The sequence below is a fragment of the Artibeus jamaicensis genome, unplaced genomic scaffold, assembly GCF_021234435.1.
Source record: "Artibeus jamaicensis isolate MK-2021 breed Jamaican fruit bat unplaced genomic scaffold, CSHL_Jam_final contig_1715, whole genome shotgun sequence".
NCBI classification, from domain to species: domain Eukaryota; kingdom Metazoa; phylum Chordata; class Mammalia; order Chiroptera; family Phyllostomidae; genus Artibeus; species Artibeus jamaicensis.
Genome location: NW_026521335.1, coordinates 3,126,928 through 3,151,840, shown reverse-complemented (window position 1 = coordinate 3,151,840; position 24,913 = coordinate 3,126,928). Strand labels below are relative to the sequence as shown.

The following is a 24,913-nucleotide window of genomic DNA, read 5'->3' as shown; positions in this document are numbered from 1 at the left end:
CTAAAATCATAAACATCACTTACCTTGTCAATATTTTTCAACTCTATCTTCTTTTTCTTCATTTCAAAAGCCAATAGCCACTATCGTCTCTCACCTAAACTGAAAAAGCCTTTGGCTAGTCTCCCTACATCTAGTGTTAATCTTCTTCAATCTACTCTCCTTCATGCAGCCAGTATAATCATAACTAAAAACAAATTTGAACACATCACTCCAGGACTTAAAAACCCCTTTAATGGCTTCTCCCAATGACTTATTATAATGTTGAATTGCCTTTTCATGGCTTACAAGATTCGCCATGATCTGTTCTCTACCTGCCAACCTCCCACTCGACCCTACACTTCACAATGAACTTCTTTCAGTTCCCTGAACCTCCACACTCTTGCTCTGTGCCTTCAAGCACATTGTTTCACTCCACTTCACTTGGCTCACCCTTACTCATCCCTTCAGGTCTTGAACACTCCTCTTCCTGGAAGCCTTAGTAGGCTCCCCAAATAGGTACATGCTTTTCTATGTTCTGTATTTCCCCTAACACAGCATTCTTCATGCTTTATCGTACTGTGTAACTGTCTTGTCTGCCAATGAATCTCTTAGCACCTAAGCCTAGTGCAATGTATATAATCAAACGCAGTACACTTTTAAAACACATGTACAGGGTCCAGCAGAAGTAATGCCTGCTTGAGTGTGGTTCGTAGGGAAATACTATGGGTGTAACGTTTTATAGTTTTAATTTGAACATTTCACCTCAAGTGTCATATGGTGTGTTTTAGGGTGACAGTGTGAAGTTACAGAATTACATGTTTATAATTTTGTAATAAAAGATTTTGTAATACAAAAGGGGCATTATTTGTGCCAGACCCTGTATACTCTTCTCTATCAAAATGATTTCCCTAGCTCAGCCCTGGTCCCAGCATTCATAAGTTTAAAAAATAAGAAAATGGTAACTGCTCAGTGCCTGGTACCTGGTGCCTCATGTAATGCTGCTGGAATGCGTTGCCGTTCTTGAAGACCTTTAGGCAGTACGGGCACAGCAGATGCCGCGTATCCTCGTGGATCATCCGGAAATGGACATCTACCTCCGAGTAGAGTGAGGAGCGATACTGACACACCTGAGTCACGTGAGAGGGAAAGTAAGCTCAGAGTGAGCAAACAACTGAGGCCTCAAAAAGGAGACAGCAACAAAAATATTAACATATGAAAATAAAATTTCTTAAATATATATATTAAATCATTTTTCTGACTTTGTAATACAGGGCTACATTTGTGATAAATTCTGTGAATTAAGGTAAAAATAGGCAAGGATAAAAGAGTCTGAGAACAATTCATGTTTTTTGGATAAGAGGATGAGAGGAACAAAGTTTTCTCTGTTCATCTCCAAAGGGCAAGTAAGTTCAGGACACAGACACTCACTCAGTACATGTGTCTGTAACTTCATGTTTTTATCCTACATGGAGAATCCTAAAACCAGGACCTATGTTCACTATTTTTTCTGTATCTCCTCAGTGCTCCTAAAACTGTGTATGGTAGGTGTTCAGCAATAGTCACAAGTGGATTCTTTGTGTTCAGCCTGAGAGCAAAATAGCTAAAGCTCTCTAGAGAAAAAGGCAATACCTGGCAAACATAAGGCATCTCTCCAGGCTTATGAGTATCCTTCATGTGCTGGAGAAACAGTGGCTCACTCTCAAATGCCCACTCACAGATCTTGCACTTGGCTGTAAGAAGAAAAGTAATCAGTATACCCACCTGAAAATAAGACTGAGGTCCCGCTGACTCACTGTCTTTTCTGAGTTCCATATCTTCATTTTCCATAGTTAAAAAATTATTTAGTCTCTTTCTTTAAAATGGTTCTGTCTTTATATCTCTGTTGCTGGTAAGAACTAACCTTGTCTCTAGCTCAGACTTCTTACAAAAGCTCCATTCTAGATTTTGAATTATCCACAAGGCCATTTTAATCAGACAGTCTACCATCAATTATAACTCAAAGCAGCAACATCTGCTTCCCATGGTTTTCATTCTCACTACCCCACCTCTTCTTAAACTCGAAACTTGGGCACTACTACCTCTGAATCCACACTCCTGTGTTCAGTCACCATTACTTCGAAATGCATCTAGGAAGTGTCACTTCTCCAATCTCACAGGCAAATCTTGACACAAGCCCACACAATTTCCTTCTGCTAATCAGGCAAATTCCAACTCCTATCTTGCCAATAAATACAATATTTACTTTTCCATGTCATTACCAAATCTATTCTTTCAAAATACTCCATTACTTCACTCTTTTGTTCAAGGATAAACAATGATTATCTCATATTAATAATTTGTCCAAATAAGCTAATGTCCAAATAAGCATATTGAACATCTTAAATGAATTCCAATAAAAATTTGTCAGAAGAATTATGAACAGAAGTTCTTGCCTTATTAGGAGTTACTGTGTTATAACAGTGCTAACAAATTTGAGATAACGATTTTGAAACTACCCATTTTGTCAACTGCAGCCCTTCAGGTTGCAATTCTGAATTTTTGGTAAAAATTTAATTGCTCCATATTTTGAATTATAGAAGCAAAATATAGGTGGTTATTTATATTTTTCTTATTGTTACTGAAATTATTTCCAAGTTTTTGCAAGTATAGAAACTATAAATTTGAAGACTGAAGCATTTGCTGGACAATGTCCAACTCCCGTTCCCCTCACCCCAAGATGAGTGAAGTTAATTCTTTGAAGTAAAACAAACACGCAGAAAAGCCCAGGGGTTTTTCACCTGAGATCCAGGAAAGAGGTCTCAGGAAATCTAAGTATCCTCTGAAATTATTTGCAAAAGAGGAAAACAGTCTATTTTTCTAGAAAGAAGATTCACAAGTTTTATGTTTATTCTCAAACGGGTCTGAGAACCACTGCCTAAAGGTACATTAGGTGCTTGCTACAGGGACACATACATACAAAAATAAAGTACTCTGCACTTAGAGAGAGGAGGAAAAGCTGTAAGCTACATAAGCTGAACCTTAAAAGAAGAATGGGAGTTTGCAGGCAGAGCAGCCAAGAGAAGAACAGGAGCAAAGACGAGGTAGAGAAGTGCATGCCATCCTGGGAAACATCTGCCAAGGGCATGACAGTCTTTTCTCCTGTTTTGTTCGCCTTACCTCTTAATTCTATTTGCTCAACTTCTTTGGATTCTTCTTTTCTAGAAAAGCTTGAAGCACTGGTGTTTTGCAACCTCTTGCCCAACCCTTTCTTACTCTATATGCTTTCCCAGGGCAGTTTCCTCCAACCTTGAAGGCTTTTCCTACAACGTACATATCACCTCTACTGTTACAGCTGTCACACAACATCCATAATAATAACATCAAGCAATGTCTAATCACAAATACCAAGCTAAGACTTATATGTATTATCTTATATCGAGAAAATCAGGACTCCCGCCAAGATGGAGGCGTAAGTGGAAATACTGTGCCTTCTCCCACAACCAAGTTTAAAGACATTAAAGTTTTAGTAACAAAAAATGCAGCCAAAACACAGAAAATTGAACTATAAGGAAGTCCAACAACAATGAGCCCTTAAGCCAGACCGGTAAGAGGGGCGGAGCCAGTGACTGGCAGAGCGTGTTGCTCAGGAAAACTCAACCAAACAGACCCAGGTGCCCAGGCAGCGGTTAGCGGATCCCAGGTATGAGGTTGCGACAGGCAGACCCAGTGAGGGTGCAAGGTGGCAGGCTGACCGCGGTCACACATTCGTGCACAGATAAACCAGCAAAGGGGCGAGCAGTGAGACAGCCCGCACAGGCTAGGGCCCCGGCACCAGGAGGTAAAGCCTGAAAGCACCAATTGGAGAAACTTTCCGGATCAAGGTGCCAGGAGAAGCTCCCAGGCTCACAGAGAGTTCGTTGGAAAGACCCACAGAATCCTGGAGGGTGCACAAGCCCACACACCCAGGAACCAGCACCAGAGGAGCCCAATTTGCTTGCAGGAAGCAGCAGAGGGGACCAAAATCCAAGAGAGAGTGTGAAACAAACACCATTGCCCCTCTCTGACCCCGCCCCCACATACAGCATCACAAACCAGCAACCTGGGTCACCCCACCTTGGTGAACACCTAAGGCTCCGCCCCTCATAAGTAATAGGAGAGACCTGACCAAAACATTATGGCTAGAGCAGAAAAAGAGCTCAAAGCTCCAGAGCCAATACTTTTAAACGACCAAGAGCCAACCTATTACATGCACAGTTCAAAACACTGGTGATCAGGATGCTCACAGAACTGGTTGATTTTAGTCACAAATTTGAAGAACATATGAAGGCTAAACTAACTGAAATGAAGGGAAATGCCTGGGAAACCAATAGTGATGGAAAGGAAACTGGGACTCAAATCAAGGGAGTGAACCAGAAGGAAAAGAAAAATGACCAAACAGAAAAGAATGAAGAAACAAGAATTCAAAAAAATGAGGACAGGCTTAGGAACCTCCAGGACATCTTTAAATGCTCTAACATCCAAATTATAGGGGTACCAGAAGGGGGAAAGGAAAAGCCACCAGTGGAAAACTTATTTGAACAAGTAATAAAGGAGAACTTCCCCAATCTAGCAAAGGGAAATAGACTTCCAGGAAATCCAGGAAGCTCAGAGAGTCCCAAAGAACTTGGACCCAAGAAGAAACACACCAAGGCACATCATCATTACATTAGCCGAGATTAAAATGAAGGAGAGAATCCTAGAAGCAGCAAGAGAGAAGGGGACAGTCACCTACAAAGGAGTTCCCATCAGACTGTCAGCTGATTTCTCAAAAGAGACCTTACAGGCAAGAAGGGGCTGGAAAGAGGTATTCCAAGTCAGGAAATCCAAGGACCTACATCCAAGATTGCTCAATCCAGCAAAGCTTTCATTTAGAATGGAAGGGCAGATAAAGTGCTTCTCAGATAAGGTCAAGTTCAAGGAGTTCATCATCACCAAGCCCTTATTATATGAAATGTTGAAGAGACTTATCTAAGAAAAAGAAGATAAAAAAGATGAACAGTGAAAGGACAGCAAACTCAGTTATTAACAACCACACCTAAAACAAAAGCAAACTAAGAGGACAGCTAGATCAGGAGCAGAACCACAGAAATGAAGATCTCATGGAGGGTTAGCAACAGGGGAGTGGGAGGAGGAGAAGGGGGGAGAAGGTACAGAAAATAAGTAGCATAGACGGTAGGTAGAAAATAGGGGGAAGGGCAAGAATAGTATGGGAAATATAGAATCTAAAGAACTTGTGACACATTGACATGAACTAAAGGGGGGGAATGTGGGTGGGAGGGGTGTGCAGGGTGGAGGGGGGAGCAGAACAACTGTAATGGCATAATCAATAAAATAAAAAAGAAAAAAAAAAAAAAGAAGAGAAAAAAAAGAAAATCAGTGAGGTAGGCACCTAAGAAGTCATCAGTGGTTTTAAGAGATCTCTAGTAACCGTTCACACCTGTTCAACAGGGGAAGAAGCTGGCATGGAAAATATTCAAGAGGGAGAATTAATTTTCAAAAGTGACTACCCTAACACTGTCCCTCCCCAGCACCATTTACCTTTCCATCTTAACAACTGGTCTTTTACTTCGAGAGAATAGGTATCAACTACTAACAGTGTCTGCTTTCTGTTTTTCAAATTATGGAAGGATAGAGTCCTTATGCCTTTCTAAGGCTCATCCAACCTCATCACTCCATGTATTGCCAAGATTTCATCAAACAATCAAGTTTTTTCTATACAGTATCCTCCAGACACCTGAACTTAGTTATTAAGACTCCTGAAGCATTCCTTCCACAACCCTACCTCTTCCTCAGTTTACTGCCCTTGAATAGTATGAAGAAAAACACAATGCTATTCAGATTACAATGTCACTCTAATTAAATATATTTAATCCATTGATGTTTTGGGGACAATTCAGGAAATTTGAAAAAGGACTAGATATTAGAAATTAATGTATGTTTAAATCTGTTAGGTCTTGACAAAGGAACTCTGGTTATTTAGAGAAAAATACCATTTTTAGAGACACACACTGAAGTATTTAGGAACAAAATATAATTGTATCTAAAATTTAACTTAAAAACACCACAAAGTAAAAATACAATATTTTTTTCCTAAAAGTCAGGGATAACCGAGTCATAAGCCAACAGAAAAAGACTGATGAGGTTCTATATTATTTCCACTTTCCATAAAGGAAAAACTTCTACTTATCCTTCCTGTGTACAATCCATACATACACAAACGGACTAACAAAAACCCACAGATTCTGTATAAAAATGAGTTAGATATTTTCACTGGAGGTGCAAAAGGGTTTTCTGGGCTTCTTATCACTGACAGGAGGAATTTGCGGTCCTAACCTGGCCCAAATTGGCTACTCTGCCACTACAACATAGTGAAATGATGGTTGATTTTAATATCCACTCTACTCCTTAAATGATTAGTCTAAAGTTTCATTGTCCAATATGGTAACCACCAGTGACGTGTGGCTTGTGGACACCTAAATGTGGTAAGCCCAAACTGAGATTTGCTGTGAGTATAATATATATACCAGAATTTTTTTAAATCTATTCTTCACTTTTAAAAGTTTAAGTAGCCTTGGTATACAATATTAGTTTCAGGTGTACAATATAGTGATCCAACATTTTTAACCTTACAATATCATCACCACACTAAGTCTAGCAATCATCTGTCACCATGCAGTTATCACACATTAAAATCTTTTTTTTAAAAAAAAGTTAATTATCTCATTAATTTTAGAATTGTGAATAGATGCTCCAGTAACTACATTTTGCATATGAGTTAAATACAATATACTATTGAAATTAATTTCAATTTTTTAAAATCTTACTTTAAATAACTACTAAAAAATTTGAAGTACATGTATAGCTTGCTTTCTACTTTTTTGAACAGCACTAGTCTTAGCCACTCATAGCAATCCCATTCCCCAAGCAAATATGACAAAAGCCAAGGAGATATAAAGGGAAAACAATTCTGCCTTGTAAGAAACAGATTCAGAAAAGACACAGGAATATATGGTCTCTTCTTCATCTGCATGACTTTGTGTCTGAATGTAATACCTGAGACTAACACAGCCAGAGACCAGAGAAATGTTGAGAAGCAGTACACTCAAGTTCTGGGCTTGAAGCCCTTTCAGTTAAATGACAGAATAGATGTCCTTATTAATTATTTTAGTCAAGGTTTTTAATTTGCAGCAAAAGCATCAAAATCATATGCAGATTTCTGGTCTTTACACCTCTGCTCATGTTTTTTTTCATCACCTAAAAACTTATTACTTACCATCAATCTAAACCCTTCTTGTATTTAAAGACCCTAAAAACTTAAACATGACTTTCTGTGACATCTTGCCACAAGGACCTTACTCCTTCTCTGAACTATTTCACCTACTCTTGGTGAAACACACAACACTTATGTTTATAATAAATGTACCATGTTGTTCTCACATTTTCCTATATTTACATAACTTTTGTGTCTTGAACTTGAAATCCTCTGAAGGACAAAGGATATATTCTAGAAGACTGGGCTCAAAGTCTCACAATGTCACCTTACTGAGGTGTATGGTCTTAAGTAAATGACTTATTTTTTTTAAAGCACTGTCTCAATTTTTAAGGTACTTTATAATAAACATTGTCTTCTATTCTACTTAAACATATCAGGGGACTAACTAAAATGGAAGTTTGAATATAGATGCTCCTCCTTTGAAAAGATCTAGGTGACAAATCCACTACATGTGTCTCTCTCCAGTGCTTCTGAGCCAAACCCCCTCATAATTCAGGATCTAGCACTGAACTCATTCATGCTGAACAGAACGTAAGTCAGGCTTAAAAGAAAATAGGGTCCTGGCTGGTGTTGCTCAATGGATTGAGCGCGGGCCTGCAAACCAAACAACCCTGGTCGCAGGCCAGTTCCCAGTGGGAGACGCATGAGAGGCAACCATACACTGATATTTCTCTCCCTCTCTCCTTCCCTTCCCCTCTAAAGATAAATAAATAAAATCTTAAAAAGAAAATAGGGCAAATGAAGTAAGTTAACTGACTTCTGAATACACGAAGAACTTCCTCTACACTAGTCTACCCACATATAAATACAACCCACACCCTCTAGGGCCATTTAATGATAAAGAGCTAAGTACATTCTTAGAGTTTAAGAGTTTCCAAACTTACTAGTCGATTCATAGGGACTATGAACATTTTCTAAGTGGCACTGGAGCTGGAAGGGCGTGGAAAACTGGCGATAACAGTGTTGGCAGATAGTGTGACCATCCACTTCACCATTCTGCTGATCAAGTTCTACATGGTGTTTCATATGGTTCATGAATCTGTAGTACAGCACAAAGGGAAAATAAGAAAACATATAGAAAAATCAGTAGCCTTGGAGACATATAACTGCAGGATCATAGAGCAGACATGACCTGCTCCCCTTTCTCTACTTCCTCTGGGTGTAGAAAAAGGTTCTTAAAATTAAGACTTCTATGGAAGGACATATACTGGTCTCCCTTACTCTATCCAGTTATATTTTATTTATTACCACATTTCACCTTCTGCAATACTACCTACTGATTTAATGATAACCTTTGGCAAGACTGGATAATAGGACCATTCTCCAAAGAACAAGTCTTAAACATAAGAATATTTCAGTCTTGTCTTATCTAAGGTAACCTCCAAGGGTCTTTAACATTTACCAAATGCCCTGGCTGCTGTGGCTCAGTGGGTTGAATGCTGGCATGTTTGATTCTCAGTCTAGGATACGTGCCTGGGTTGTGGGCAAGGTCCCCAGTAGGGGTCATGTGAGAGGCAACCACTAGTTGCACTGAAGTTTCTCTCCCTTTCTCTTTCCCTCTCTAAAAATAAATAAACTAAAAAAAAGAAAAAAAAACAAAACTTACCGAATGTTGTTTTTTAGCCTTTTTGTACAGTGTGGGCATCGGAAAGATGTGGCAACCTTAGGAAAGTTTGTGAGTTGGGCTACTTTGCCACCGTCCCGTCCATAATAAAAGTCATCTACTAGCATAATGAGCTTGGTCTGGACAGCATCACCCACGTTTTCATTTGGCTCTGTTACTTTGGTAGGTGGTGATAAAGCAGGAATTGGTGTTGAAGAGGGTGTGGAAGCAACAGGAACTGTTTTCTCAGGCGATGAGGGCTTTGCTGCTGAAGGGACACTGGGTTCTGAATCCAGAGACTTTCCTTTCTTCTGGTATTCGACCATTTCTGGACAACAGTACTATAAAGAAAGAAGACATCTGATCATTCTGGTTATCCTGGGGGCTAGGGTGTGCTAACCCCTCAACCTCTCTGTTTCTAGGTGGTTTCATCCAGCTTTCACCCTCCAGTTTTCTACAGCAACTCCAAGTGTCTCCCTTTTTCTAGTATATGTATTTATGGCCACATGTCACTCCAAACAATGTATCTTGTACTTCTCCTTCCAGCTTTATAGCTACCTTAACCACTCACTAGCATAACTTGGTTCTGACTTCCCTAGCAGGAAGAAGTTCCAATCTTCGCATCTGAACTATTACAAAAAAAAACAAAAAACAGGAAGGTTGGAAGTGGGAAGTGGTTAATAACTCCTGATTCATTAATGACACATAAGCAGAAAATGAACTGAAGCCAACTTGGTTTGAGTTCTGGTTGTCTAAACTGTCTGGTGCAGTTTCAAAATCTACCACAACTAAGAAATTAAGGTTGCATAGGTTCTGATCTATTTGAGAGTCTTTAAATATACCCTATGACCTTCCACGGTATGTAACTAGTCCAAAACAGTCCAAACGACAAAGCAACACTTTAAAAAGCTTCCAAGTCATTTTAGGATCCCTGCTTCGCAAGCTCCCAATATGACAGGAATTATATAGTGGTAGCTATTTAAACTGGATCCCCATCATACGTGATATCACTTACACACATATGACCTCTCAAAGCTTCAGTTACACGGAATTGAGCGTTACATCGTGGACATATTTTCCGGCCACCATCTTGGAGATCAAACACAGGAATGGAAGAGGTCACTGGAAGAAGGGAGAAGCATTGATAAGATTAATAAGATGATATGGGATATTATTACTGGCCTTTTGGGAAAAGGTTACACAACCTGAGGGACATATCAAGGCTGGTAGGCAAGCATGAGAGTTCATTATGAAGGACATTCCTTTTACCATTCTTCTTCTTAGTCTAGGCCAAGGATTAGCAAATTATGACTTGTAGACCAAATCCAGTCAGCTGCCAGTTTCTGTTTGGTCCATGAGCTAGTAAGAATGGCTTTTACTTCTTGGTCTTTGATTATGGTAAAATATATATAACATACAGTTTATTTCTTAACCAATTTTAAGTATACAATTAAGTATATTCACAATGTTGAGCGAGCAATCTCCAGAAGTCTTTTCATCTTGCAATAATGAAACCTATACCCATTTAACAACTCTCCATTCCCCATTCGTCCTACTCCCTAGCAAACGTCATTTTCTACTTTGTGAATCTGACTACTCTAGGTACCTCACATAAGTAGAATCATACAGTATTTGTCCTTTTGTTACTGGCTCACTTAACATCATGTCCTCAAGGTTCATGAATGTTTTAGTATGTGTCAGAACTTCCTTCCTTTGAAAAACTGAACAATATACCATTATATGCATATACCACATTTTGTGTATTCATTCATAGGTAGATGGACATTTGAGATGCTTCCACCTCTTGGCTATTATGAATAATAAGATGCAGGTACAAATGTTGGGTCCATGCTTTCAATTCTTTTAGGTGTATACCCAGAAGTGGAACTGCTAGATCATATAGTAATTTTATGTTTGATTTTTTTGTAGTAAATATATCAATAGTAAAAATCATGCTGTTTTATATTCCTACCAGCAATGCACAATGGTTTCCAATTTTTCCACATCTTCACCAACACTTGTTAAATTTTGTTTTTTGGATAACAGCCATCCTAACGGGTATGAAGTAGGATCTCATTGTGGTTTTCATTTATATTTCTCTAGTTATTAGTGATGTTTAGTGCTGCTTCAGGGTTCAATGGCCATCTGCACAGTATGTCTTCTTTGAAGAAAGGTCTAATCAACACCTTTGTCCATTTTTAAATTGGGTTGTTTGTTCCTTTGTTGTTGAGTTGCAGAAGTTCTTTATATATTCTGAATATTAACCCCTTATCAGATACTTGATTTGCAAACATTTTCTCCTATTCAGTAGCTTGCCTTTTTGGTGCTGATGGCATCCTTTGTTGCCCTAAACACTTTAGTTTTGATGTAGTCTTATTTATCTACTTTTCTTTTGTTGCTTTTGTTTTTGGTGTCATATTCAAGAAATCATTGCCAAATCCAACATCATGAAGAGCTCCCCCTGTGTTTTCTTGTAAGAGTTTTATAGTTTTAGCTCTATGCTTAGGTGTCTGATTTACTGAGTTAATTTTTATATATGGGAAGGGTCCAACTTCTTTTTTTGCTCGTAGATATTCGTTTTTCCCAACACCATTTGTTGCAGGTTTTTACATTTTTTACATGGTTGAAACAAAAGCAAAGATGAGTAAGATCTTTGGGCACATGAAAATTATATGAAATTCAAAAATGAGAGTCCACAAATAGTTCTGGTGGAGCACAGTCACGCTCATTCATTTATACACTGCCTGTGTCTACTTTTGCACTACCATGGGAGAGTTCAGTAGTTGTAATATACACCATATTGTGCATAAGGCCTAATATATTTACTATCTGGTCTCTTGTGGAAAAAGATTGCTGACCTCTGATCTAGACCCTTGAAAACCCTCACGACCGTATCCTTCTTTATGTGAAAACCTCTGTACCAAATCCTCACTTTAAAATCTTGTTCAGAAATCCATCTCCTCCATGAAGCCATCTTTTGATTGTACCACCTATACCTGATCAATCCATCTCACTAATCTGCAAAGTACCATTACAAAATTCTTTGTTGATGATTCAGTTATACTTTTCTCAAGTGGCTATCCCCTTTGCTATACTGAAGCTTCTGTGAGAATAGATTGTAGCAACTGTATTCTATTTTATTTCTCTATTTCATAGTATAGAATTCTGATACAACATATATTTATTAATGTTTTTGAATGATTGGCTGCTCAGAGTCCTTCAGGTTATTGTACCTTTCATTGAAGACTCAGGTCCGCTGGTTCTCTGAGAGCCATGGGAAGAGCTGTTGTTGGATACCACCACTGGCCCGGGACTCTGGCCCAGGGAAGGGATGGTGTTAAGGGTATTCACCAGTTTGGCCACTTCATTGCTATTTTCACCTGTAACCCCAGGTCGCTTCACAGTGACAAAGCTGGTAATGCTCACTGCAGGTGGAGAGGGGAAGGAGGGAGCTATGTTGGCCAAGTGATAATCATCTGTTCTCCACCCACCACCCTGTCCCGGCTCTGCCAGCTCCTCTTCCCAAGTCTCACCTAGCTTGGGGTTTGAGGTCTGGTTGGCTTGGCCTGGAGGCTGAACAGCTAGTTGTCCCAAGGAGGTCGGCTGTGTGGCAGTGGGAGTAGTGGAAGTGCTGGGAGTGGACTTGGTCTGCTGGGACTGGGATTGCGGGACGGTGCTTCGGATGGTCAGAGTGGCTGGGATGACGGTGGTGAAGGTGTTGGTGGTGGGCCGCACAGGCATTGTGGAGCCTGGCCTCACTGGGGTCATCTGAGAGAACACCTGTGGGACCCCAACTGTTGGCTTAACAAACTGGGTACCTGGGGCTTCAAAAGAAAGGCAAAGAAAAGTACCACATCTCAGTCAATAAGCTCACCTATAATAAATACATTACCCCTATCTTTACTGAAATAGGAAAAGATTATTTCCCCAAACTGATGGGTAACCATTACAGGTTACCAAGAATAGCATAAATGCTAATATCTAGAAAAGTAACAGGTATGCAAGCTGATAAAAGAAATTAGCCTAAATAACTAGCCCATAAAACATTAAACTGAAGAAAGAAAATTCCCATCAATTCCTCCCACAACACCTTACCCAATTCTTTTCCAGTCTAAAAATATAAGGAGAAGTTTGAACTTGAAAGAGAAAGGTCAAACTTGGGAGAGAAAGAATGGGTATAGAGTGGAAGGCAGTATGGGTAAATATGGGCTGAGAGGGCAGACATGGTCCTGAAAAAAGCAATCTTTCTCAGAATACTAAAGGAGTCTTCTGTGCTCTCAGAGAAACTCAAATAGAAGACTGACTGTGCCACTCTACCAGGGTGTCCCAAAGATGAGTTTCCTGGTTCCGCTATACACAATTCCACTGACATGTATTTAAGAAATATCAGAACGAGATAGGTTAAGCTCAACAGACTAAAGACCAAAAACATTCCATGGGCTCCAAGAACAAAAAAAAAACACCTTAAACAGGCTGCAGAAATACCCTTAACAACAACTCAACTAAGATACTCCTTTTTGGCCTGAATTATAGTTAAGTTAGCCACTAAATAAAGAATTGGGGGGGGGGGGTGTTAAGCAGGGTAACTACAAGATTTTAAAAAATTATTCTGCACTTCAGTTTCTTAAAAAAAACTAACTAGTCACCAGCAATATTTATCCTCAAAGGGTATGTCATTTGTTTAATTTATATCCAAATATCTATACTATAAAATTAAATCAAAATAAAGTTTATAATCTCACCATGCACAATGAGTAGAATTATAAGCAATATAAAATTTAGGAGTTTGTGTTAATAATAATCCTTCAGGAGAACAAACTTCATAACTGACTAAAACATGAGAAACATAAAATTGACTATTTAAATCCTGTTTTACTACTTCATGAAAGGTGGTAAAAAGTAAAAAGAAAAATAAAACCACCAACCCAGCCAAAGGTTAGAACCAGTTTTTTAAAAAAAGGGCTTAAATCAATATGATTTTTATATTTTAGATTTTCCTTAAATACACTTTTTAAATGACCTATTGAGACAATAAAAACAAATATTCAGGATGTGAGTTTATTCCACATGGAGAGACATTTTTCCTTACCTGGGACTAGTGTAATTGGTCTAACCGTTTGGCCTTGCTGTACGTTCAGCACAATCCCAACCTGATTCATTGCATTTTGTACAGGCCGGACATTTCTTACAGGAAATCCCTGCATTAAAAAGCAAAATGATCTTTAACATGGAGATCAGCTAACACTAGTAGAGATTGCAATAAGACCTACATCCAAAAAATTCCCACTCTTACCTAATGTTTCCTCTATCTAGAGTTAAGAGTTTTTAAATGAATAACATAGAGAAAATTTAGAAATTCTGGCTAACTTTTCAGTGATAAAATATCAAAACTAAAGAATTAACTTTGGTACATATAAGCAAAAATGAAACCTACTTCCCACCTTAAGAAAAATCTCAGCTTAAAAAACCTCAACCAAAGACTGTCCCTTAAGCTGCTGAAAGCATATAAGGGGAAAAAATGACATTACAGTATTCACTAGAGTAATTCGACATACAAATAATTGTAAGAAATTATTCCCAAAGTCCACGTCAAAGGCCATAAATCTCTCTGGCATATTTCTAAGCAAAGAGTTTGTAACTCAGGAAGTCACAGGCAGAGAAGCATTTGCCTTCACACCCCACATTCAGCATTAGGCTTTCAACTCCAATTCACATTATAGATCAAGTAAGTTATCTTTTCTTCCCTTCCAAATATGTGCCTACATTTCACCAATTTCACACACAGATGTCCAAAAGTCAACATACCCAATTTTAAGAAAAATAACAAAGAGCAAGAAGCCTTAATGGCCAAGTGTTAAGGCTTCTGAATCCAAGCTTTCCCACTAATTTCTGCTCAGACCTCAAATCACTTAACAACCCTCTAAGGGGTATGAAGAGGAAATTACCCAGCTGTAAGCTATGTTAGGCTTTCTACCTAAGTCAGCATCGAATTACAAAATAGCAAATGACAAAGCAAGGTCAAAAGACGGGACTTAGAATCATCCCTAGAGATACTGAAAGACTAAGTCAGAGCCCCCAGAGGTTCATGGTTTTTCTCTCCTCTTTACTAGTCCCAGAATTCAGAGTCCTACTCACCTGTGTAGTGATGAATATTGGTTGTGAGGCCACAGGGGAACTAGTCACATGATTGGCATTCTGCATGACCTGGACAGGCCTCAGTACTGGTTGACTAACCATTGTGCCCAGACCGGGGGCTGGATTCTGGGTTAGGATGAGTGGCTGTCCACCTTGTTGGACCAAAGAATTGCCAGCTAAAGAGTAAAAGGGAGGGGAAAAAGTGATTAAAATAGAAAACCACCACACATTTTATAAGAAACATGATCTTAGATAAGAAATGGTGTCCCAGATATCAAAATATCCAAGACTGTCACTCACCTCAGGTTTAATGTCACCAAACTCACCAAAAATTTAAGCTTCACCCAAATCTACAACTAACAGAAAAACAGGCAGGTAGGGAAGGTCCACTAACATCTCCCCAACATATCTTTACTAGGGATGTCTTAACATATTAAGACTCATTGTTTAAGTGACCACACATATCTCCCCATACCAAATCAGCAAAACAAAGTAACATTTAAGTTTATTTTTCTTACAAAGTAACATGTTTTTCTAAAACAAAGAAACAAATAAGTAAACATACTTTAGGTAAAATCTATTTTGTCAGAATGTAATCTATTTTACTGCTAACCCTCCTTAATCTTTTTACATGAGAAATATTCATAAACAAACATTAATTCAGCAAGTACACAGAATTTAAAGAATGGCATCTCTTTTTAGTAAGTCAAATCTTAGCCCTGGTAGGTGTGGTTCAGTGGATTGAGTGCCAGCCTGCAAATCAAAGGGTTGCCGGTTCGATTCCCACTCTGGGCACATACCTGGGCAGCAAGCCAGGTCCCCATTAGGGGGTTTGTGAGAGGCAACCACACATTGATGTTTCTCTCCCTTCTCCCTCCCTTTCCCTCTCCATAAATAAACAAATAAATAAAAATTGAAGTCAAATCTCAGAAATGAAAAACACTCTCAACAACTACAGTCTTTGAGGAATGGGAACACAGAGATGGACAGGCTATCTTCTCTCTCTTTCTGTCATCAAGACTGATAAGGAAAAGACTTGGTCAGGCTTCCGCCAAGATGGAGGCATAGGTGGAGACGCCATGCTTGCTCTCACAACCAAGTTTAGAGACAACAAAATAATAGCAACAGAAAACACACCCAGAACACAGAAAATTGAACTTTTCGGAAGTCTGATAACAACAAATTCTTCAGCCTGACCGGTAAGAGGGGTGAAGCCAGCAGCTAGCAGAGTAGGGCTGCACAGGAAAACTCGGTCAGACAGACTCAGGCCTGCGGATCCCAGGCGTGGGGTTGCAAAGGCCCAGTGAGCGACTCAGTGAGCCACCGACAAACCTAGCGAGGGCGCAGGGCAGCCGGTTGACTGTGGTCCCACATTCCTGCGCAGATAGACTGGCGAGGGAGTGGGTAGTGAGACGAGACCAAGCAGGCCACAGTAGCGGGAGGCAGCAGAGGGGACCGCCATTTCCCCCGCTCTGACCCCGCCCCCACCTACAGCGTCACAACCCAGTGACCTGGGTAGCCCCGCCCTGGTGAACACCTAGGCTCCCCCCCTCATACTTAATGGGAGCGAACAGACCAAAAATGGCTCAAGAAGAACTCAAAGCCCCAGAGCCCATAACTCTAAGCGACCAAGAAATAGCCAAACTTTCAGATGCACAGTTCAAAACACGGGTGATCAGGATGCTTACAGAACTGGTTGGTTTTAGTCACAAATTAGAGGAACATATGAAGGCGAAACTAACTGAAATGAAGGGAATTGCACAGGAAACCAATAGCGATGAAAAGGAAACTGGGACTCAAATCACGGAGTGAACCAGAAGGAAGAAAAAAATGACCAAACAGAAAAGAGTGAAGAAACAAGAATTCAAAAAAATGAGGACAGGCTTAGGAACCTCCAGGACATCTTTAAATGCTCTAACATCCAAATTATAGGGGTACCAGAAGGGGGAAAGGAAAAGCCACCAGTGGAAAACTTATTTGAACAAGTAATAAAGGAGAATTTCCCCAATCTAGCAAAGGAAATAGACTTCCAGGAAATCCAGGAAGCTCAGAGAGTCCCAAAGAACTTGGACCCAAGAAGAAACACACCAAGGCACATCATCATTACATTAGCCAAGATTAAAATGAAGGAGAGAATCCTAGAAGCAGCAAGACAGAAGGGGACAGTCACCTACAAAGGAGTTCCCATCAGACTGCCGGCTGATTTCTCAAAAGAGACCTTACAGGCAAGAAGAGGCTGGAAAGAGGTATTCCAAGTCAGGAAATCCAAAGACCTACAACCAAGATTACTCAATCCAGCAAAGCTTTCATTTAGAATGGAAGGACAGATAAAGTGCTTCTCAGATAAGGTCAAATTCAAAGAGTTCATCATCACCAAGCCCTTATTATATGAAATGTTAAAGGGACTTATCTAAGAAAAAGAAGATAAAAAAGATGAACAGTGAAAGGACAGCAAACTCACAGTTATTAACAACCACACCTAAAACAAAAGCAAACTAAAAGGACAGCTAGATCAGGAGTGGAAACATAGAAATGAAGATCTCAAGGAGGGTTAGCAACAGGGGAGTGGGAGGAGGAGAAGGGGGGAGAAGGTACAGAAAATAAGTAGCATAGATGGTAGGTAGAAAATAAGGGAAGTGCAAGAATAGTATGGGAAATACAGAATCTAAAGAACTTGAGACACATGGTCATAAACTAAAGGGGCGGAATGGTGGGGGTGGAGGGTGCAGGGTGGAGAGGAATGAAGGGGGGGAATAGAACAACTGTAATGGCATAATCAATAAAATAAAAATTTTTAAAAAGGCATCAGATTGAAAAAAAGACTTGTCAAAAACTAAACAACACAAAGTAAAAATGATATGACTTGAGAAAATAATTATTCATTTTTGAATAAATATTAATAAATACCAATAAAGTGGGCTGCTGTTGAAATAAATTCTTTTTCATCTGTGAAGGAAAAAGTGTTTTTCTCTATGTACTGTTTGGCTAAAAAGTCCTCAATACTACACTTCCTAATTTACAAATATTCCAAAATCAGACAGAAAACTTCAAGGAGCCAATACACCTAAATCAAAAATTAAAGCAACATCCTGCTTCAATGTTTTACCTCAAATCACCAGAATGAGATGGACTCCTCTGAACTCTACGTTCTACTAGACAAATGGAGTCACTGCAGTTACAAAGCAAGACCAGCAGACTGGGTATACATGTGCCTGTTAATGGGCTAACAGCAGCTTGGCCCATATTCTCTCAGAAATTGAGAGCCTATCAGTGGACTAGACGCTGACTGTTAGCAAGCCACCAGACTAGTGATCATGGAGAGTGACAGATAAACAAATCATTCCAACAAGTTCTGTCTCTGCTAAATATACTGGCAATTTATTGACTGTGTATTTTAAATTTAAATGTTTAATTAAGAAGTTAACATATATGTATACATATATACACACATGCATTCATACATATATACATATGTGTGTATGTATATTTATGTGTATATACATATATTAAATGTTATAATGAATCCCATGTACCATCACCAAGTTTCAACCATCAGCCAATCTTGTTTCATATATATACCTATGGGCACTGGCCCATACTATTTTGAAACAAGTTCTAAATCATATCATTTCACCTATAAATATTTCAGTGTATATCTATAAAAGATAATTTAAGAAGAGCAAATACCAACACCATTATCACTCCAAAAAAATAGTAATTCTGACTATAGTTGATAACACTGTCTCATATAATTGAAATTTGCTAAGAGAAAACTTAAATGTTTTTACTCCCCTCTGCCAAAAGATAAATATATGAGGTGATAGGTGTATTAACTAGATAGTGTGAATCCTTTCACAATGTATATCAAATGACCACAATGTACATTTTATATGTTGCAATTATATTTGTCAGTTATATTCAATAAAGTTAAATATATAATTCTTTTCTCTTTTAATCTATAGGTCCTCATCTATCTTTTACCCCTTTATAATTTATGGTTGAAAAACAGTGACTAAACAAAAACATGTATTTTTTATTATTAACTTCAATGCTAGGGTAAAAGAAAATAAATTATCTGTTATCTATGTCCAAAAATTCTTAAGATAATCACCGATCTCTACATTCCAACCAAATACAGGAAGGAAATGATGGAAATTTTTTTTTGCATTTATGTGAAATTAACCAGTGTCTGCAAGTTTCAAAAGGGAATCTGCATGAATTCTACTATTATAAAGAATGTGGGGACTTCCGCCAAGATGGAGAAGTAGGTGGAGGGTCCACCTCGCCTCTGTGCACAACCAAATCTAAGAACAACTATTTTTAACAGCAGTCACAACCAAGCCACACGGAAAATCGACAATACGGAGTCCAAAGGACAACTAGATACTCGGCTGGACCGGTACGAGGAGCGAGGCCAGAAGCGGAGCAGGTTAGCAAGAAAAAATTCCCGGGGCGGTGCGTGGTGCGCGCAGGCAACCGAGGGCTGATCGCCAGCGAGCTGGCTGCCGGAGCGCACAGGGAAGAGGCACGGTGGGTCGGGTCGGTCGGTCGCGCGCATTTACGTGCGGAGAAACCAGTGAGAAGGGAAACCCGCGCGGTGCAGCAGGCTCGCAAAATTAGGATCGGATAAGCAAGCCCGAGGCGTTTGAGTGACTGGATGCGCTGGGCTAGCGGAGAGGAACGCCATCGCTCCCTCTCTGACCCCGCCCACACACACAGCGTCACAGACCAGCGACCTGGGTCTCCCCGTCCTGGTAAACAACTAAGGCTTCACTCCGCTCACTAAACAGCACGAATAAACCAAAAATGGCTCTAGAACAACTCAGAGCCCCAGAACCGATAGACCTAAGTGATGAAGAAATAGCCAGTCTTTCAGATGCACAGTTCAAAACACTGGTTATAAAGATCCTTACAGAACTGGTGGATTTTAGTCACAAATTAGAGAAACATATGGAAGCTAAATTAATCGAAATGAATGCTGATACAAAAGATACCAATAGTAATGGAAAGAAAATTGGGACTCAAATCAAGGGAGAGGACCAGACAGAAGAAAAAAATGATAAAACAGAAAGGAATGAAGAAATAAGAATTCAGAAAAATGAGGAGAAGCTTAGGAACCTCCAGGACATCTTTAAACGTTCCAACATCCGAATTATAGGGGTACCAGAAGGGGGAAAGGCACAACCACCAGTTGAAAAATTATTTGAACAAATAATAAAGGAGAATTTCCCCAAGAGGGCAAAGGAAATAGACTTCCAGGAAATCCAGGAAGCTCAGAGAGTCCCAAAGAAGTTGGACCCAAGAAGGAACACACCAAGGCACATCATCATTACATTAGCCAAGATTAAAATGAAGGAGAGAATCCTAGAAGCAGCAAGACAGCAAGGGGACAGTCACCTACAAAGGAGTTCCCATCAGACTGTCAGCGGATTTCTCAAAAGAGACCTTACAGGCAAGAAGGGGCTGGACAGAGGTATTCCAAGTCATGAAAACCAAAGATCTACAACCAAGATTGCTCTACCCAGCAAAACTTTCATTTAGAATGGAAGGACAGATAAAGTGCTTCTCAGATAAGACCAAATTCAAGGAGTTCATCATCACCAAGCCCTTACTATATGAAATGTTAAAGGGACTTACCTAAGAAAAAGAAGATAAAAAAGATGAACAGTGAAAGGACAGCAAACTCACAGTTATTAAGAACCACACCTAAAACAAAAGCAAACTAAGAGGATAGCTAGATCAGGAGCAGAACCATAGAAATGAAGATCTCATGGAGGGTTAGCAACAGGGGAGTGGGAGGAGGGGAAGGGGGGAGAAGGTACAGAAAATAAGTAGTATAGACAGTAGATAGAAAATAGATAGGGGGGAGGGTAAGAATAGTAGGGGAAATACAGAATCTAAAGAATTTGAGACACATGTTCATGAACTAAAGGGGGAAATGGTGGGGGAGGGGTATGCAGGGGGGAGGGGGAATAGAGCAAATGTAATGGCATAATCAATAAAAAAAAAAGAAAAAAAAAGAAAAAAAAAGAATGTAAGCACAAGCATTTTAAGGTCATGTTTGAATTTGGTAGACTGTCAGGACTGTTCCAAAAATATAGAACAAACAAAAAAGTGGATTTCGCCCTGATTGGTGGCTCAGAGGGTAAGGTGTCAGTAAGGTGTCCGTCGGTAAGGACTCCTTCTGCAAACCAAAAGGTCACCAGTTTAATTCCCAGTCAGGGCACATGCCTGGGTTCCTGGCCAGGTCCCCAGCTGGTGGGATGTACAAGAGGCAAGTGATGGATTTTCCTCTCACACATGGATGTTTCTCTCCCTTTCCTTCTCCCTGCCACCCCTATCTCCAAAAATAAAATTTAAAAAGTGGATCTAAGCCCAGATTAAATTCCCAATTCACTTGAAAGCAAGTCAGTATATGGCAAGTCATAGTATACTTATTATTTTAATAAATTTTCATTAATTATTTGAATAAATTTTAATTCCAATGAATTCTAATAAATTCTTTTTTAATTTATTTTTATTGATTATGCCATTACAGTTGTTCTATTCCCCCCTTCAGTCCCCTCCACCCTACCCCCCGTCCCCACCATTACCCCCCCTTTAGTTTATGACCATGTGTCTCAAGTTCTTTAGATTCTATATTTCCCATACTATTCTTGCCCTCTCCCCTGTCTATTTTCTACCTACCATCTATGCTACTTATTTTCTGTACCTTCTCCCCCCTTCTCCTCCTCCCTCTCCCCTGTTGCTAACCCTCCATGAGATCTTCATTTCTATGTTTCCACTCCTGATCTAGCTGTCCTTTTAGTTTGCTTTTGTTTTAGGTGTGGTTGTTAATAACTGTGAGTTTGCTGTCCTTTCACTGTTCATCTTTTTTATCTTCTTTTTCTTAGATAAGTCCCTTTAACATTTCATATAATAAGGGCTTGATGATGATGAACTCCTTGAATTTGACCTTATCTGAGAAGCACTTTATCTGTCCTTCCATTCTAAATGAAAGTTTTGCTGGATAGAGCAATCTTGGTTGTAGGTCTTTGGATTTCATGACTTGGAATACCTCTTTCCAGCCCCTTCTTGCCTGTAAGGTCTCTTTTGAGAAATCCGCTGACAGTCTGATGGGAACTCCTTTGTAGGTGACTGTCCCCTTCTGTCTTGCTGCTTCTAGGATTCTCTCCTTCATTTTAATCTTGGCTAATGTAATGATGATGTGCCTTGGTGTGTTTCTTCTTGGGTCCAACTTCTTTGGGACTCTCTGAGCTTCCTGGATTTCCTGGAAGTCTATTTCCTTTGCTAGATTGGGGAAATTCTCCTTTATTACTTGTTCAAATAAGTTTTCCACTGGTGGCTGTTCCTTTCCCCCTTCTGGTACCCCTATAATTCGAATGTTGGAGCGTTTAAAGATGTCCTAGAGGTTCCTAAGACTCTCCTCATTTTTTGGAATTCTTGCTTCTTCACTCTTTTCTGTTTGGCCATAATTTGCTTTCTTCTGGTCCACTCCATTGATTTGAGTCCCAGTTTCCTTTTCATCGCTATTGGTTTCCTGTGCAATTCCATTCATTTCAATTAGTTTCGCCTTCATATATTTGTCTAATTTGTGGCTATAATCAACCAGTTCTGTGAGGATCCTGATCACCAGTGTTTTAAATTGTGCGTCTGAGAGTTTTGCTATTTCTTCATCACTTAGATTTATAGGCTCTGGGGCTTTGAGACCTTGAGCCATTTTTGGTCTGTTCGCTCCCATTAAGTATGAGGAGAGGAGCCTTGGACTCCCAGGTCGCTGGGTTGTGACGCTGTATGTGGAGGCGTGATCAGAGCGGGGAAATGGCGACCCCCTCTGCTGTTTCACGCTGCTGGGTGAGGAGCAGAGCTTTAGGTGGTTCACCAGGACAGGGCCACTCAGGTCGCTGGGTTATGACGCTGTATGTGGAGGGGGGGTCAGAGTGGGGAAATGGCGGCGCCCTCTGCTGCCACTTGCGGTGGGGCCTGCTCAGCCCCGTAGTCTCACCGCCCACTCCCTCGCTTGTCTATCTGTGCACGAATGTGCGACCACAGTCAACCTGCAGGCCTGCACCCCCGCTGTTTCCCACGGTTGCTCGCTGAGTCGCTTACTGGGTCCAACCCTGTGCCTGGGTTCTGCATGCCCGAGTCCGTCTGACCGAGTTTTTCTATGCAACCCTGCTCCAACAGCTGCTGGTTTCACCCCTCTTACTGGTCAGGCTGAAGAACTTGTTGTTATCAGACTTCCGAAAAGTTCAATTTTCTGTGCTCTGGCTGTGTTTTCTGTTGCTAATATTTAGTTGTCTCTAAACTTGGTTGTGAGAGCAAGCACAGAGTCTCCACCTATGCCTCCATCTTGGCGGAAGTCTAATAAATTCTAACTCTAATGAATTTTTAAGTGATTTCTGAATTTGTATTAGTTCTTTTTTCAAAGAAATTCGGACAATTCGAAGGTCACATAAAGTTCATTTTCTAGAGGATGAATGAGATAATCAGAGTGCTGAGGCTTAAAACAAAGCCTGGAAAAGAATTATTCAACCAATCTCCTGCCTCTAAGTTTGCTCTCAATATATAAACTAGGTATCACAGCCATAAACTGATTAAATAAGGGAAGGAGATTCACAGCAACTTTTCTCAAATTATGTTCTGTTTGTTTTACAAATCTGAAGGTGTTAGTTTTTTTCTTCATTCTTGTAAAGTTTACATACATAGCCTTAAAACCCAGAAACAAGAGGGCTAGCCCTGGCTGGTGTGGCTCAGTGGTTGAGTGTCCACTTGCGAATCAAAGGGTCACCATTTGATTTCCAGTCTAGGGCACATGCCTGGATTGTGGGCCAGGTCCCCAGTAGAGGGTGGACAAGAAGCAACCACACATTCATGTTTTTCTCTCCTCTTTCTCCCTCCATTTCCAGAAAGAACGAAAGAAAGGGAAGAAAAAGGAAAAGGAAAAGAAAAAGAGAGAATAGAAAGAAAAGAAAGGAAGACTAACATGGAGCTGAAATAAGCTAAAGAGGAACTGAAAATCATAATGAGTTATGCAGAAAGAAATTTATAACACTAAATTTACATCTTTCACAGGTCAAAATTAAGCAGTGGTTTATTTCACTTCCATTGCAAACATATGATCAGTCAGATCTACAGGAATAATTTCCAAATGCTGAGTGTTAGTTTCTGAACAGCGAAAAAAATAGTTAAAATGTTCCAACATTTTAATCCTGAGACTTTCTTTGAAAAACAAAAAAGCTTTACTGAACTATAACTGATATACCATACATAAAATGTAGAGATCTTTAGTATATTCACAAAGTTTGTTCAACCATCATCACTTACTATTTAATTCCAGAACATTTCATCACCCCCAAAAGAAACTTCTACCCACTGGTAGTTATTACTCATTCTCCTTTCCTCGAGCCCTTGCAAGCACTAATCTACTTTCAGTCTCCATGACTGTGCCTAATCTGAACATTCCTTTGAAAAAACTCATACAGCCCTGGCTGGTGTAGCTCAGTGGACAGAGGGCAGGCCTGCGAACCAAACAACCGTGGTTCAATTCCCAGTCAGGGCGCATGCCTGGGTTGCAGGCCAGTTCCCAGCAGGGGATGCACGAGAGGCAATCATACGTTGGTATTTCTCTCCCTCTCTCCTTCCCTTCCCCTCTAAATAAGATCTTTAAAAAAAATAAAATAAAAAACTCATACAATATGGAGCCTTTGTGTCTAATTTCTTTCACTTAGCATGATGTTTTTCAAGGTTCATTCATGTTGGAGCATATATCATGACTTCATTTCTTTTTATGGCCTAATAATATTTCATATTATGGATCTATCACCTTATCCACTCAACAGTTTAGATAATTTCCATTTTGGGCTATAAAAATATAATACTGCCAGAACATATGTGCACAAGTA

General features: G+C 39.8%; 1 protein-coding gene across 7 annotated transcripts in view; it reads right to left on the bottom strand.

Moving 5' to 3' along the window:
* The window catches only part of POGZ (pogo transposable element derived with ZNF domain), a 57,810-nt gene that overhangs the window by 7,583 nt on the left and 25,314 nt on the right, over positions 1-24,913 (bottom strand). For 2 of the 7 annotated variants that reach the window (XM_037143655.2, XM_037143657.2), the window contains 9 exons: positions 15,009-15,184; positions 13,963-14,071; positions 12,407-12,697; positions 12,107-12,298; positions 9,889-9,995; positions 8,877-9,214; positions 8,155-8,309; positions 1,609-1,709; positions 960-1,106 (listed from right to left, as the gene is read on the bottom strand). In XM_037143655.2, coding sequence (XP_036999550.2) covers positions 960-1,106; positions 1,609-1,709; positions 8,155-8,309; positions 8,877-9,214; positions 9,889-9,995; positions 12,107-12,298; positions 12,407-12,697; positions 13,963-14,071; positions 15,009-15,184 — 1,616 coding nt within the window. Of the gene's footprint in view, positions 1-959; positions 1,107-1,608; positions 1,710-8,154; positions 8,310-8,876; positions 9,215-9,888; positions 9,996-12,106; positions 12,326-12,406; positions 12,698-13,962; positions 14,072-15,008; positions 15,185-15,308; positions 15,365-24,913 lie in introns of all 7 variants that reach the window. The other 5 variants (XM_037143656.2, XM_037143654.2, XM_037143660.2 and 2 more) reach the window with 3 other exon arrangements.